Raw genomic sequence first — 15313 nt, 5'->3', positions numbered from 1 at the left:
TGCATCATACGTGCACAACGCGTTTCAGTGCCGAGGTCTGAACACGGCTTTTGTCTCATCCACAGTAGTGATTAGCGGTGATTTATATAATCCCATATCCACTGTCATACATCTGCGTCTTCTCTTACAGGAAGGTTTCCAACACGTGGCTGAGCACCGGATGGTTCACCATGTCCATTGCGTTAGAACTCTGCGATACAATCAATGTGTACGGGATGGTGCCGCCAGATTTCTGCAGGTAAATCTCCAGTCTTGGAAATGTAATATTCTAGATATCGGTCTGGACAAAATCCAACTTCAATACAAAAATCCTTTATTCCCCATTAATAACACTTCCTAGATAATAAGTGAAATATAGCTGTGTGTAAGTGTTGGGAACACGGTGGGGGTAGTAGTAGTAGGATGATGTTGGGGTTGATGGGAAGGGTGGCAGGAAACTCATCACTGCTGCATCATAGACCTGATGAGGGTGATATACTTGATTTTAAATCCTTTCTCTCCTAAATTTTCAAAGTAATTTGATAGTTAAAATTCAGTTTCCACCACCTAACGGGACTGACCGCTCCTCAGTGTCCCTCCTCCCTGTTGCTGTGTAATCTTTGCTCACCTAGCCAGACTGACTGCTCCTCAGTGTTCCTCCTCCCTGTCGCTGTGTAATCTTTGCTCACCTAGCCAGACTGACTGCTCCTCAGTGTCCCTCCTCCCTGTCGCTGTGTAATCTTTGCTCACTTAGCCAGACTGACTGCTCCTCAGTGTCCGTTCCTCCCTGTTGCTCCGTAATCTTTGCTCACCTAGCCGGACTGACTGCTCCTCAGTGTCACTCCTCCCTGCTTAATCTCCACCCAACTAGTGTGAGTGACATCTGTGTCCCTCCCTGTTGCTGCTAAATCTCCACTTACATGGTTTTATTGATAGCTGCTTGTACATCCCTCCTCCCAGTTTATATCTCACTGCTACAAACTGCAGCTGTCAGTCAGGATGGGCGGCAGCATGACACGCACCCAGCCTGAATGGCATCAATTCAATATTACTTGCAGCTTGTTACTATGTGACCTCTCAGCAGGGAGGAGGTACATTGAATAGCTGTTGGGCTGGGTGGATGGAGACCGAGTACACTTGGGTTTATTAACTTATCCCTTTTACAGCAGGACCCATAAAATGCTCATTATGCAGCCAATCTGACATGGATTTTCACAAAAAGTACACCAGCCTCATCATGTCCAAGAGTCTATTTAACAATGTATGCTGTCTGTATCATGAAATCCGGGGACACATTGATTTCAAAGGACTTGTTCCAGCTTTGAAATAAACCTGAAAGCATGAACTTATGCTAAAAATAAATACCCGATCAATGTCTCCACACTCCTTCACTTTCCACCAAGTTTTCTTTATTTTGCTGCACCAATGAGATGGTGTACATACCAGTCAGCACTGCAGTCAATCATTCGCTGAGACCAGCTTTTGGCTGCAGGGGTCACTTGGATATTCAACATGTCATTAATGCAGGAATGTGAACTCAGACAGGTGCGGATCGCGGGAGCAAATTTAAAGGCGAGTTATGGTTATTTTTTTTTCATTTAAGCAAATATTAAAGGTCCTGAAACCCCTTTTAATGTGGGTGAAAATGTTACCTGCTGCCAGTTGGCATGCATGAACATTGTGCACTGCCATCTGGTGGCAGAAATGAAGACTAGCTGTCATGTTCTCAATGGCAAGAGAACATAGCATCAGCATATATAGGAACTAGCTCTTGGAAGATGGAAACTGAGCTGACCATGAACTAAACCTAACGCACAACTAGCAGTGGCCGGGTAGCATGCCTACGTTGATTCTAGATGCCCAGCACCAGCCGGAGGACTAAATAATGCTAGCAGAGGAAAATATTAGTCCTAGCTCACCTCTAGAGAAATACCCCGAAAGGAGACAGAGGCCCCCACATGTATTGGCGGTGAATTAAGATGAAATTACAAACGTAGTATGAAAATAGGTTTAGCAAATTTGAGGTCCACTTACTACATAGCAGAAGACAGAAAGGACACTTTCATGGTCAGCTGAAAACCCTATCAAAACACCATCCAGGAATTACTTTAAAACTCTGGCATTAACTCATAACACCAGAGTGGCAATTCCTGTTCACAAGAGCTTTCCAGACACAGTAACGAAACTTCAGCTGTGAACTGGAACAAAAATGCAAAAACACACATGGACAAGAGTCCAACTTATCTAGTAGTTGTCTAGGAGCAGGAACAAGCACAGAGAGGCTTCTGATAACATTGTTGACCGGCAAGCAACTAACAGAGCAGCAAGGTTATATAGCGACTCCCACATCTTGATGGGAACAGGTGAACAGAGAAGATGACAACACCAGTTCAATTCCACCAGTAGCCACCGGGGGAGCCCAGAATCCAAATTCACAACAGTACCCCCCCCTCAAGGAGGGGGCACCGAACCCTCACCAGAACCACCAGGGCGATCAGGATGGGCCCTATGAAAGGCACGAACCAGATCAGAGGCATGAACATCAGATGCATTCACCCAAGAATTATCCTCCTGGCCGTATCCCTTCCACTTGACCAGATACTGGAGTCTCCGTCTGGAAACACGAGAGTCCAAGATTTTCTCCACAACGTACTCCAACTCACCCTCAACCAACACCGGAGCAGGAGGCTCAACGGAAGGCACAACCGGTACCTCATACCTGCGCAATAATGACCGATGAAAAACGTTATGAATAGAAAAGGATGCAGGGAGGTCCAAACGGAAGGAAACAGGGTTAAGAATCTCCAATATCTTATACGGGCCGATGAACCGAGGCTTAAACTTAGGAGAAGAGACCCTCATAGGGACAAAACGAGAAGACAACCACACCAAATCCCCAACACAAAGCCGAGGACCAACACGACGGTGGCGGTTGGCAAAAAGCTGAGTCTTCTCCTGGGACAACCTCAAATTGTCCACCACCTGTCCCCAGATCTGATGCAATCTCTCCACCACAGCATCCACTCCAGGACAATCCGAAGTTTCCACCTGACCAGAGGAAAATCGAGGATGAAACCCCGAATTACAGAAAAACGGGGACACCAAAGTGGCAGAGCTGGCCCGATTATTGAGAGCGAACTCCGCCAATGGCAAAAAAGCAACCCAATCATCCTGGTCAGCAGACACAAAACACCTCAGATATGTCTCCAGGGTCTGATTAGTCCGCTCGGTCTGGCCATTCGTCTGAGGATGGAAAGCGGACGAAAAAGACAAATCTATGCCCATCCTAGCACAGAATGCCCGCCAAAATCTAGACACGAATTGGGTCCCTCTGTCAGAAATGATATTCTCAGGAATACCATGCAAACGAACAACATTTTGAAAAAACAGAGGAACCAACTCGGAAGAAGAAGGCAACTTGGGCAGAGGAACCAAATGGACCATCTTAGAGAAACGGTCACACACCACCCAGATGACAGACATCTTCTGAGAAACAGGCAGATCTGAAATAAAATCCATCGAGATGTGCGTCCAAGGCCTCTTAGGAATAGGCAAGGGCAACAATAATCCACTAGCCCGAGAGCAACAAGGCTTGGCCCGAGCACAAACGTCACAAGACTGCACAAAGCCTCACACATCTCGTGACAGGGAAGGCCACCAGAAGGACCTTGCCACCAAATCCCTGGTTCCAAAAATGCCAGGATGACCTGCCAACGCAGAAGAATGAACCTCAGAGATGACTCTACTGGTCCAATCATCAGGAACAAACAGTTTATCAGGTGGGCAACGATCCGGTCTATCCGCCTGAAACTCCTGCAAGGCCCGCCGCAGGTCTGGAGAAACGGCTGACAATACCACTCCATCCTTAAGGATACCTGTGGGCTCAGAGTTACCAGGTGAGTCAGGCTCAAAACTCCTAGAAAGGGCATCCGCCTTAACATTCTTAGAACCCGGTAGGTATGACACCACAAAATTAAACCGAGAGAAAAATAATGACCAGCGCGCCTGTCTAGGATTCAGGCGCCTGGCGGTCTCAAGATAAATCAAGTTTTTGTGGTCAGTCAATACCACCACCTGATGTCTGGCCCCCTCAAGCCAATGGCGCCACTCCTCAAAAGCCCACTTCATGGCCAAAAGCTCCCGATTCCCAACATCATAATTCCGCTCAGCGGGCGAAAATTTACGGGAAAAGAAGGCACAAGGCCTCATCACGGAGCAGTCAGAACTTTTCTGCGACAACACTGCCCCAGCTCCGATCTCAGAAGCGTCGACCTCAACCTGAAAAGGTAGAGCAACATCAGGCTGACGCAACACAGGGGCAGAGGAAAAACGGCGCTTAAGCTCCCGAAAGGCCTCCACAGCGTCAGGGGACCAATCAGCAACATCAGCACCCTTCTTAGTCAAATCGGTCAATAGTTTAGCAATATCCGAAAAACCAGCAATAAATCGACGATAAAAGTTAGCAAAGCCCAAAAATTTCTGAAGACTCTTAAGAGAAGAGGGCTGCGTCCAATCACAAATAGCTTGAACCTTGACAGGATCCATTTCAATGGAAGAGGGAGAAAAAATATATCCCAAAAAGGAAATCCTCTGTACCCCAAAAACACACTTAGAACCCTTCACACACAAAGAATTAGACCGCAAAACCTGGAAAACCCTCCTGACTTGCTGGACATGAGAGTCCCAGTCATCCGAAAAAATCAGAATATCATCCAGATACACAATCATAAATTTATCCAAATAATCGCGAAAAATATCATGCATAAAGGACTGGAAAACTGACGGAGCATTTGAAAGACCAAAAGGCATCACTAAATACTCAAAGTGGCCCTCGGGCGTATTAAATGCGGTTTTCCACTCATCCCCCTGCCTGATACGCACCAAATTATACGCCCCACGGAGATCAATCTTAGAGAACCACTTGGCCCCCTTTATGCGAGCAAACAAATCAGTCAGCAACGGCAATGGGTATTGATATTTTACAGTGATTTTATTCAAAAGCCGATAATCGATACATGGTCTCAAAGAGCCGTCTTTTTTTGACACAAAGAAAAAACCGGCTCCTAAGGGAGATGACGATGGACGAATATGTCCCTTTTCCAAGGACTCCTTTATATATTCTCGCATAGCAGCATGTTCAGGCACAGACAGATTAAATAAACGACCCTTTGGGTATTTACTACCCGGGATTAAATCTATGGCACAATCGCACTCTCGGTGCGGAGGTAATGAACCAAGCTTGGATTCTTCAAAGACGTCACGATAGTCAGACAGGAACTCAGGAATTTCAGAGGGAATAGATGATGAAATGGAAACCACAGGTACATCCCCATGAGCCCCCTTACATCCCCAGCTCAACACAGACATAGCTTTCCAGTCGAGGACTGGGTTGTGAGATTGCAGCCAAGGCAATCCTAGCACCAAATCATCATGTAGATTATGCAGCACCAGAAAGCGAATAATCTCCTGGTGATCCGGATTAATACGCATAGTTACTTGGGTCCAGTATTGTGGTTTATTATTAGCCAATGGGGTGGAGTCAATCCCCTTCAGAGGAATAAGAGTCTCCAAAGGCTCTAAATCATACCCACAGCGTTTAGCAAAGGACCAATCCATAAGACTCAAAGCGGCGCCAGAGTCGACATAGGCGTCCGTAGTAATAGATGACAAAGAGCAAATCAGGGTCACAGATAGAATAAACTTAGACGGTAAGGTGCAAATGGAAACAGATTTATCAAGCTTTTTAGTGCGCTTAGAGCATGCTGATATAACATGAGTAGAATCACCACAATAGAAACACAACCCATTTTTCCGTCTAAAATTCTGCCGCTCGCTTCGGGACAGAATTCTATCACACTGCATACTCTCTGGCGACTTCTCAGTGGACACCGCCAGATGGTGCACTGGTTTGCGCTCCCGCAAACGCCTATCGATCTGAATAGCCATTGTCATGGACTCATTCAGACCCGCAGGCACAGGGAACCCCACCATAACATCCTTAATGGCATCAGAGAGACCCTCTCTGAAAGTCGCCGCCAGGGCGCACTCATTCCACTGAGTAAGCACAGACCATTTACGGAATCTTTGACAGTAAATTTCCGCTTCATCTTGCCCCTGAGATAGGGACATCAAAGTTTTTTCTGCCTGAAGCTCCAAATGAGGTTCGTCATAAAGCAACCCCAAGGCCAGAAAAAACGCATCCACATTGAGCAACGCAGGATCCCCTGGTGTCAATGAAAAAGCCCAGTCTTGAGGGTCGCCCCGGAGCAAGGAAATCACAATCCTGACCTGCTGTGCAGGGTCTCCGGCAGAGCGAGATTTCAGGGACAAAAATAATTTGCAATTATTTCGAAAATTCTGAAACCCAGATCTATTCCCCGAGAAAAATTCCGGCAAAGGAATTCTCGGCTCAGATACAGGTGCATGACAAACAAAGTCTTGCAAATTTTGTACCTTCGTGGCGAGATTATTCAAACCTGCAGTCACACTCTGAAGATCCATTACAAACAGGTGGACACAGAGCCATTCAAAGATTAGAAGGAGAAAAAAAAAAAAAAATTCTCAGCAGACTTCTTATTTCTCTCCTTTCTTAGCCAAGGATTTTAACCCTTTAGTGGGCCGGTCAAACTGTCATGTTCTCAATGGCAAGAGAACATAGCATCAGCATATATAGGAACTAGCTCTTGGAAGATGGAAACTGAGCTGACCATGAACTAAACCTAACGCACAACTAGCAGTGGCCGGGTAGCATGCCTACGTTGATTCTAGATGCCCAGCACCAGCCGGAGGACTAAATAATGCTAGCAGAGGAAAATATTAGTCCTAGCTCACCTCTAGAGAAATACCCCGAAAGGAGACAGAGGCCCCCCACATGTATTGGCGGTGAATTAAGATGAAATTACAAACGTAGTATGAAAATAGGTTTAGCAAATTTGAGGTCCACTTACTACATAGCAGAAGACAGAAAGGACACTTTCATGGTCAGCTGAAAACCCTATCAAAACACCATCCAGGAATTACTTTAAAACTCTGGCATTAACTCATAACACCAGAGTGGCAATTCCTGTTCACAAGAGCTTTCCAGACACAGTAACGAAACTTCAGCTGTGAACTGGAACAAAAATGCAAAAACACACATGGACAAGAGTCCAACTTATCTAGTAGTTGTCTAGGAGCAGGAACAAGCACAGAGAGGCTTCTGATAACATTGTTGACCGGCAAGCAACTAACAGAGCAGCAAGGTTATATAGCGACTCCCACATCTTGATGGGAACAGGTGAACAGAGAAGATGACAACACCAGTTCAATTCCACCAGTAGCCACCGGGGGAGCCCAGAATCCAAATTCACAACAACTAGCCTGGCGACAACTGCCAAGCTGATATCTGATGCTGGGGAGATTAATCGTCAGGTGATTACTTTTATTTTATTTTTTAAGTATTTGGCTTGCACTTCTATTTATGACAATAGACATTGTGTAAAATGTACCAAAGTTTATCACATGATACATTTTGATGAACGCAGAGTTATTAATTCCTTGCAAAAAAAAAAATAATGTAGCAACTTTTTTAAAAAGTTGCAAATATTAAATGCCATGTCCCCAGCAGGAAAAATTACACAAATGCCACATAAAGGCAAACGTAGTAATAATTAAAGGTTTAACCCCTCGATGACCACAGATACACTCTTTTTTACAGTGGTCATCAATGGACCTTATGCCGCTGTGTCACCTTTCTACAGCCGCGCTTCAGAATAAGATCGATCTGCAAAAAGCACTAAAATTTCACAGCCGACGAATGTCGTCCCCAATGTAAAAAAAAAAAACAAAACAAAAAACCTACAAACTGTAAAAATATAATGTGTTTTCTACTCTCTAACAATAGGGTCGGGTAACACAATTGTTACATTTTTTATTACTTAGTATTGTATGTATCTATGTATAACTTTACATTTATACATTGTATGTCTGATGCCATAAAAAAGCAAAACTGTCCCCGTGTGTGTACATTGGGGTCTGTAGTTTTGCAAATAATGTGTTTTAGGTTTATTCTTCTGAAAAAAATAACAACACAACCATTATAAATCAAAACTGTCCTGGAGTGCAGGGAAAGGGTTAATTAACTAGTTGAAAAATATTGAAAAAAAACCTCTATAGTGGTAAAAAATAAAGTATCATCTGAAAATTGCAGCTCTGAAAAGAATCTGGAGCGGTTGCAAACCCTGTCCATAAGTAATCTGGACTCCGATCAGAATTTTACCTCTCGGCCGCTTCGCTTTGATCCTAATATTTTCATTTTACACCTCGGTTTCCGCAGCCGGAGCGCGGTGATAGGTTTTTACAGCAGAGACCGAGGTCTCAAAATGACATTGATCAAAAAGGACTAAATCAATGTATGACTTATTCCGCTCCTGTGAGTCATTAGACCGGGGGCTGCACACACTTCCATTTCCTCCATGACTTGCACTAGATTGGTTTCCCATCGACTGAAGGCGGTGTAATCATTGTCCGGCCGCCTTCTGAGCCGTCATGATCTCTGTATTAATCCTTATTTAGGACGCCGCCTCGCCAGGATTAGACTTTAATGGTTGTCAACCATAAGTATTAATTAGGATAGAACCAATTCAGTTTAATCACCGCCATGGAACTAAGTGGAAATCTTATCTGTTCATACGAAGGACGTCTCAAAGGTATAAGACCTAATGGTGTGAAGTCAATGAAGCAGCGGACGAGCGGCGCGGGGGGAGATGAGGATGTAATACATCCACCAATACATCCTAGTGGGAGGACGGACGGCGGCATTGACCTTTTGTCCAGGACCGGCCCCGATGCATGGGGAACGGACAACCGATTGGGATATTGGTACATCTACAATACCATTTGATTTATATTCATTTTGTTTTTGCCCAAAATGCAAAAATATATTATATATTTTTTTTTCACTTTTTCTGCCACATATCATCATAACCGAACCTATAAATTAGTGGTGGCCATTACTATTTAACCCTCCACATTCGCTTAGGGCTGTGGCTGCGTATTACGGTCCTTTGCCAATAACACCTGCGTCCATACAATCAGCAGGACAAGCATCCACGTTCTTTGTGATTAACTGATTAAATAATTTTTTTTTTTAAATTACATCATGTTTATGATGATTTAGAGTTATTAAATCTGGTCCTTATCAACACTTCTTTAAAAAAATAAATAAATAAACTGCCAGTTGTCCTTGGAATCTGACAGTGGTGCAGCGCCAGTCTGATGTCAGACATGTGATGTACAATGTCACGGTCATCTCACCTCCCATGATGCTCTGCTTTCTGTGAACCGAAAACTGTCAGAATTTCCTATTTTATGATTAGGTCAAAATCTCTTTTCTCACCCTCTATCATAATAGTTCCGAGCGCTGTTTGGATTATATATAATTGGTTCATTATTAGGTTTTCTAATTTTTCAGCGGATATTTTACAGCAGGTCGAGCACAACATTCCTGAGCTCAATTTTCTGCCTGCGGTAGTTGCTGGAGTACCTATAGCTAACCCCTCCTTATTACTGTCTGCGGTAGTTGCAAAAGTACCTATAGCTAACTCCTCCTTATTACTGTCTGCGGTAGTTGCCGGAGTACCTATAGCTAACTCCTTATTACTGTCTGCGGTAGTTGCAGGAGTACCTATAGCTAACACCTCCTTATTACTGCCTTCGGTAGTTGCAGGAGTACCTATAGCTAACTCCTCCTTATTACTGTCTGCGGTAGTTGCAGGAGTACCTATAGCTAACACCTCCTTATTACTGCCTGCGGTAGTTGCAGGAGTACCTATAGCTAACTCCTCCTTATTACTGCCTGCGGTAGTTGCAGGAGTACCTATAGCTAACACCTCCTTATTACTGTCTGCGGTAGTTGCCGGAGTACCTATAGCTAACTCCTTATTACTGTCTGCGGTAGTTGCAGGAGTACCTATAGCTAACACCTCCTTATTACTGTCTGCGGTAATTGCTAGAGTACCTATAGCTAACACCTCCTTATTACTGCCTGCGGTAGTTGCAGGAGTACCTATAGCTAACACCTCCTTATTACTGTCTGCGGTAGTTGCAGGAGTACCTATAGCTAACTCCTCCTTATTACTGCCTGCGGTAGTTGCAGGAGTACCTATAGCTAACTCCTTTTTATTACTGTCTGCGGTAGTTGCAGGAGTACCTATAGCTAACTCCTCCTTATTACTGTCTGCGGTAATTGCTAGAGTACCTATAGCTAACACCTCCTTATTACTGCCTGCGGTAGTTGCAGGAGTACCTATAGCTAACTCCTCCTTATTACTGTCTGCGGTAGTTGCAGGAGTACCTATAGCTAACACCTCCTTATTACTGCCTGCGGTAGTTGCAGGAGTACCTATAGCTAACTCCTCCTTATTACTGTCTGCTGTAGTTGCAGGAGTACCTATAGCTAACACCTCCTTATTACTGTCTGCGGTAGTTGCCGGAGTACCTATAGCTAACTCCTTATTACTGTCTGCGGTAGTTGCAGGAGTACCTATAGCTAACACCTCCTTATTACTGTCTGCGGTAATTGCAGGAGTACCTATAGCTAACACCTCCTTATTACTGTCTGCGGTAGTTGCAAAAGTACCTATAGCTAACACCTCCTTATTACTGTCTGCGGTAATTGCTAGAGTACCTATAGCTAACACCTCCTTATTACTGTCTGCGGTAATTGCTAGAGTACCTATAGCTAACACCTCCTTATTACTGTCTGCGGTAGTTGCAAAAGTACCTATAGCTAACTCCTCCTTATTACTGCCTGCGGTAGTTGCAGGAGTACCTATAGCTAACTGCTCCTTATTACTGCCTGCGGTAGTTGCAGGAGTACCTATAGCTAACTCCTCCTTATTACTGCCTGCGGTAGTTGCAGGAGTACCTATAGCTAACTGCTCCTTATTACTGTCTGCGGTAGTTGCAGGAGTACCTATAGCTAACTCCTCCTTATTACTGTCTGCGGTAGTTGCAGGAGTACCTATAGCTAACTCCTCCTTATTACTGTCTGCGGTAGTTGCAGGAGTACCTATAGCTAACTGCTCCTTATTACTGTCTGCGGTAGTTGCAGGAGTACCTATAGCTAACTCCTCCTTATTACTGTCTGCGGTAGTTGCAGGAGTACCTATAGCTAACTCCTCCTTATTACTGTCTGTGGTAGTTGCAGGAGTAACTATAGCTAACTCCTCCTTATTACTGTCTGCGGTAGTTGCAGGAGTACCTATAGCTAACTCCTTATTACTGCCTGCGGTAGTTGCAGGAGTACCTATAGCTAACACCTCCTTATTACTGTCTGCTGTAGTTGCAGGAGTACCTATAGCTAACTCCTCCTTATTACTGTCTGCGGTAGTTGCAGGAGTACCTATAGCTAACTCCTCCTTATTACTGCCTGCGGTAGTTGCAGGAGTACCTATAGCTAACTCCTCCTTATTACTGTCTGCGGTAGTTGCAGGAGTACCTATAGCTAACTCCTCTTTATTACTGTCTGCTGTAGTTGCAGGAGTACCTATAGCTAACTCCTCCTTATTACTGTCTGCGGTAGTTGCAGGAGTACCTATAGCTAACTCCTCCTTATTACTGCCTACGGTAGTTGCAGGAGTACCTATAGCTAACTCCTTATTACTGTCTGCGGTAGTTGCAGGAGTACCTATAGCTAACTCCTCCTTATTACTGTCTGCGGTAGTTGCAGGAGTACCTATAGCTAACTCCTTATTACTGCCTGCGGTAGTTGCAGGAGTACCTATAGCTAACTCCTCCTTATTACTGTCTGCGGTAGTTGCAGGAGTACCTATAGCTAACTCCTCCTTATTACTGTCTGCGGTAGTTGCAGGAGTACCTATAGCTAACTCCTTATTACTGTCTGCGGTAGTTGCAGGAGTACCTATAGCTAACTCCTCTTTATTACTGTCTGCTGTAGTTGCAGGAGTACCTATAGCGAACTCATCCTTATTACTGTCTGCGGTAGTTGCCGGAGTACCTATAGCTAACTCCTCCTTATTACTGTCTGCGGTAGTTGCAGGAGTACCTATAGCTAACTCCTTATTACTGTCTGCGGTAGTTGCTGGAGTACCTATAGCTAACACCACCTTATTACTGTCTGCGGTAGTTGCTGGAGTACCTATAGCTAACTCCTTATTACTGTCTGCGGTAGTTGCAGGAGTACCTATAGCTAACTCCACCTTATTACTGTCTGCGGTAGTTGCAGGAGTACCTATAGCTAACTCCTCCTTATTACTGTCTGCGGTAGTTGCAGGAGTACCTATAGCTAACTCCACCTTATTACTGTCTGCGGTAGTTGCAGGAGTACCTATAGCTGACTCCTCCTTATTACTGTCTGCGGTAGTTGCAGGAGTACCTATAGCTAACTCCTCCTTATTACTGCCTGCGGTAGTTGCAGGAGTACTTTTAGCTAACACCTCCTTATTACTGTCTGCGGTAGTTGCAGGAGTACCTATAGCTAACCCCTCCTTATTACTGTCTGCGGTAGTTGCAGGAGTACCTATAGCTAACTCCTCCTTATTACTGTCTGCGGTAGTTGCAGGAGTAGATATAGCTAACACCTCCTTATTACTGTCTGCTGTAGTTGCAGGAGTACCTATAGCTAACTCCTCCTTATTACTGTCTGCGGTAGTTGCAGGAGTACCTATAGCTAACACCTCCTTATTACTGTCTGCTGTAGTTGCAGGAGTACCTATAGCTAACTCCTCCTTATTACTGTCTGCGGTAGTTGCAGGAGTACCTATAGCTAACTCCTCCTTATTACTGCCTGCGGTAATTGCTGGAGTACCTATAGCTAACTCCTTATTACTGTCTGCGGTAGTTGCAGGAGTACCTATAGCTAACTCCTCCTTATTACTGTCTGCGGTAATTGCAGGAGTACCTATAGCTAACTCCTCCTTATTACTGTCTGCGGTAGTTGCAGGAGTAACTATAGCTAACTCCTTATTACTGTCTGCGGTAGTTGCAGGAGTACTTTTAGCTAACACCTCCTTATTACTGTCTGCGGTAGTTGCTGGAGTACCTATAGCTAACTCCTCCTTATTACTGTCTGCGGCAGTTGCTGGAGTACCTATAGCTAACTTCTCCTTATTACTGTCTGCGGTAGTTGCTGGAGTACCTATAGCTAACTCCTCCTTATTACTGTCTGCGGTAGTTGCAGGAGTATCTATAGCTAACTCCTCCTTATTACTGTCTGCGGTAGTTGCTGGAGAACCTATAGCTAACTCCTCCTTATTGCTGTCTGCTGTAGTTGCAGGAGTACCTATAGCTAACTCCTCCTTATTGCTGTCTGCTGTAGTTGCTGGAGAACCTATAGCTAACTCCTCCTTATTACTGTCTGCTGTAGTTGCAGGAGTACCTATAGCTAACTCCTCCTTATTGCTGTCTGCTGTAGTTGCTGGAGAACCTATAGCTAACTCCTCCTTATTACTGTCTGCTGTAGTTGCAGGAGTACCTATAGCTAACTCCTTATTACTGTCTGCGGTAGTTGCAGGAGTACCTATAGCTAACTCCTCCTTATTACTGCCTGCGGTAGTTGCAGGAGTACCTATAGCTAACTGCTCCTTATTACTGTCTGCGGTAGTTGCAGGAGTACCTATAGCTAACTTCTCCTTATTACTGCCTGCGGTAGTTGCCGGAGTACCTATAGCTAACTCCTCCTTATTACTGTCTGCGGTAGTTGCAGGAGTACCTATAGCTAACTCCTCCTTATTACTGTCTGCGGTAGTTGCAGGAGTATCTATAGCTAACTCCTCCTTATTACTGTCTGCGGTAGTTGCTGGAGAACCTATAGCTAACTGCTCCTTATTACTGTCTGCTGTAGTTGCCGGAGTACCTATAGCTAACACCACCTTATTACTGTCTGCGGTAGTTGCAGGAGTACCTATAGCTAACTCCTCCTTATTACTGTCTGCTGTAGTTGCAGGAGTACCTATAGCTAACTCCTCCTTATTGCTGTCTGCTGTAGTTGCTGGAGAACCTATAGCTAACTCCTCCTTATTACTGTCTGCGGTAGTTGCAGGAGTACCTATAGCTAACTCCTCCTTATTACTGCCTGCGGTAGTTGCAGGAGTACCTATAGCTAACTCCTCCTTATTACTGTCTGCGGTAGTTGCAGGAGTACCTATAGCTAACTGCTCCTTATTACTGTCTGCGGTAGTTGCTGGAGTACCTATAGCTAACTCCTCCTTATTACTGTCTGCGGTAGTTGCAGGAGTACCTATAGCTAACTCCTCCTTATTACTGTCTGCGGTAGTTGCAGGAGTACCTATAGCTAACTTCTCCTTATTACTGCCTGCGGTAGTTGCAGGAGTACCTATAGCTAACTCCTCCTTATTACTGTCTGCGGTAGTTGCAGGAGTACCTATAGCTAACTGCTCCTTATTACTGTCTGCGGTAGTTGCAGGAGTACCTATAGCTAACTCCTCCTTATTACTGTCTGCTGTAGTTGCAGGAGTACCTATAGCTAACTCCTCCTTATTACTGTCTGCGGTAGTTGCAGGAGTACCTATAGCTAACTCCTCCTTATTACTGTCTGCGGTAGTTGCAGGAGTACCTATAGCTAACTCCTCCTTATTACTGCCTGCGGTAGTTGCAGGAGTACCTATAGCTAACTCCTCCTTATTACTGTCTGCGGTAGTTGCAGGAGTACCTATAGCTAACTCCTCCTTATTACTGTCTGCGGTAGTTGCAGGAGTACCTATAGCTAACACCTCCTTATTACTGCCTGCGGTAGTTGCAGGAGTACCTATAGCTAACCCCTCCTTATTACTGTCTGCGGTAGTTGCAGGAGTACCTATAGCTAACTCCTCCTTATTACTGTCTGCGGTAGTTGCAGGAGTACCTATAGCTAACTCCTCCTTATTACTGTCTGCGGTAGTTGCAGGAGTACCTATAGCTAACTCCTCCTTATTACTGTCTGCGGTAGTTGCAGGAGTACCTATAGCTAACACCTCCTTATTACTGTCTGCGGTAGTTGCAGGAGTACCTATAGCTAACTCCTCCTTATTACTGTCTGCGGTAGTTGCAGGAGTACCTATAGCTAACTCCTCCTTATTACTGTCTGCGGTAGTTGCAGGAGTAACTATAGCTAACTCCTTATTACTGTCTGCGGTAGTTGCAGGAGTACTTTTAGCTAACACCTCCTTATTACTGTCTGCGGTAGTTGCTGGAGTACCTATAGCTAACTCCTCCTTATTACTGTCTGCGGCAGTTGCTGGAGTACCTATAGCTAACTTCTCCTTATTACTGTCTGCGGTAGTTGCTGGAGTACCTATAGCTAACTCCTCCTTATTACTGTGTGCGGTAGTTGCAG

General features: G+C 44.8%; 1 protein-coding gene across 3 annotated transcripts in view; it reads left to right on the top strand.

Annotated features, from left to right (window-relative positions):
* Positions 1–15313, top strand: part of ST6GALNAC5 (ST6 N-acetylgalactosaminide alpha-2,6-sialyltransferase 5) — a 178463-nt gene that overhangs the window by 157203 nt on the left and 5947 nt on the right. For all 3 annotated transcript variants that reach the window (XM_077277559.1, XM_077277561.1, XM_077277560.1), the window contains one exon: positions 131–238. In XM_077277559.1, the coding sequence (XP_077133674.1) occupies positions 131–238 (108 nt within the window). The remainder of the gene's footprint in view (positions 1–130; positions 239–15313) is intronic.

The sequence above is a fragment of the Ranitomeya variabilis genome, chromosome 8 (genome assembly GCF_051348905.1).
Source record: "Ranitomeya variabilis isolate aRanVar5 chromosome 8, aRanVar5.hap1, whole genome shotgun sequence".
NCBI classification, from domain to species: Eukaryota; Metazoa; Chordata; class Amphibia; order Anura; family Dendrobatidae; genus Ranitomeya; species Ranitomeya variabilis.
This window is presented reverse-complemented; position numbering and strand designations above follow the sequence as displayed.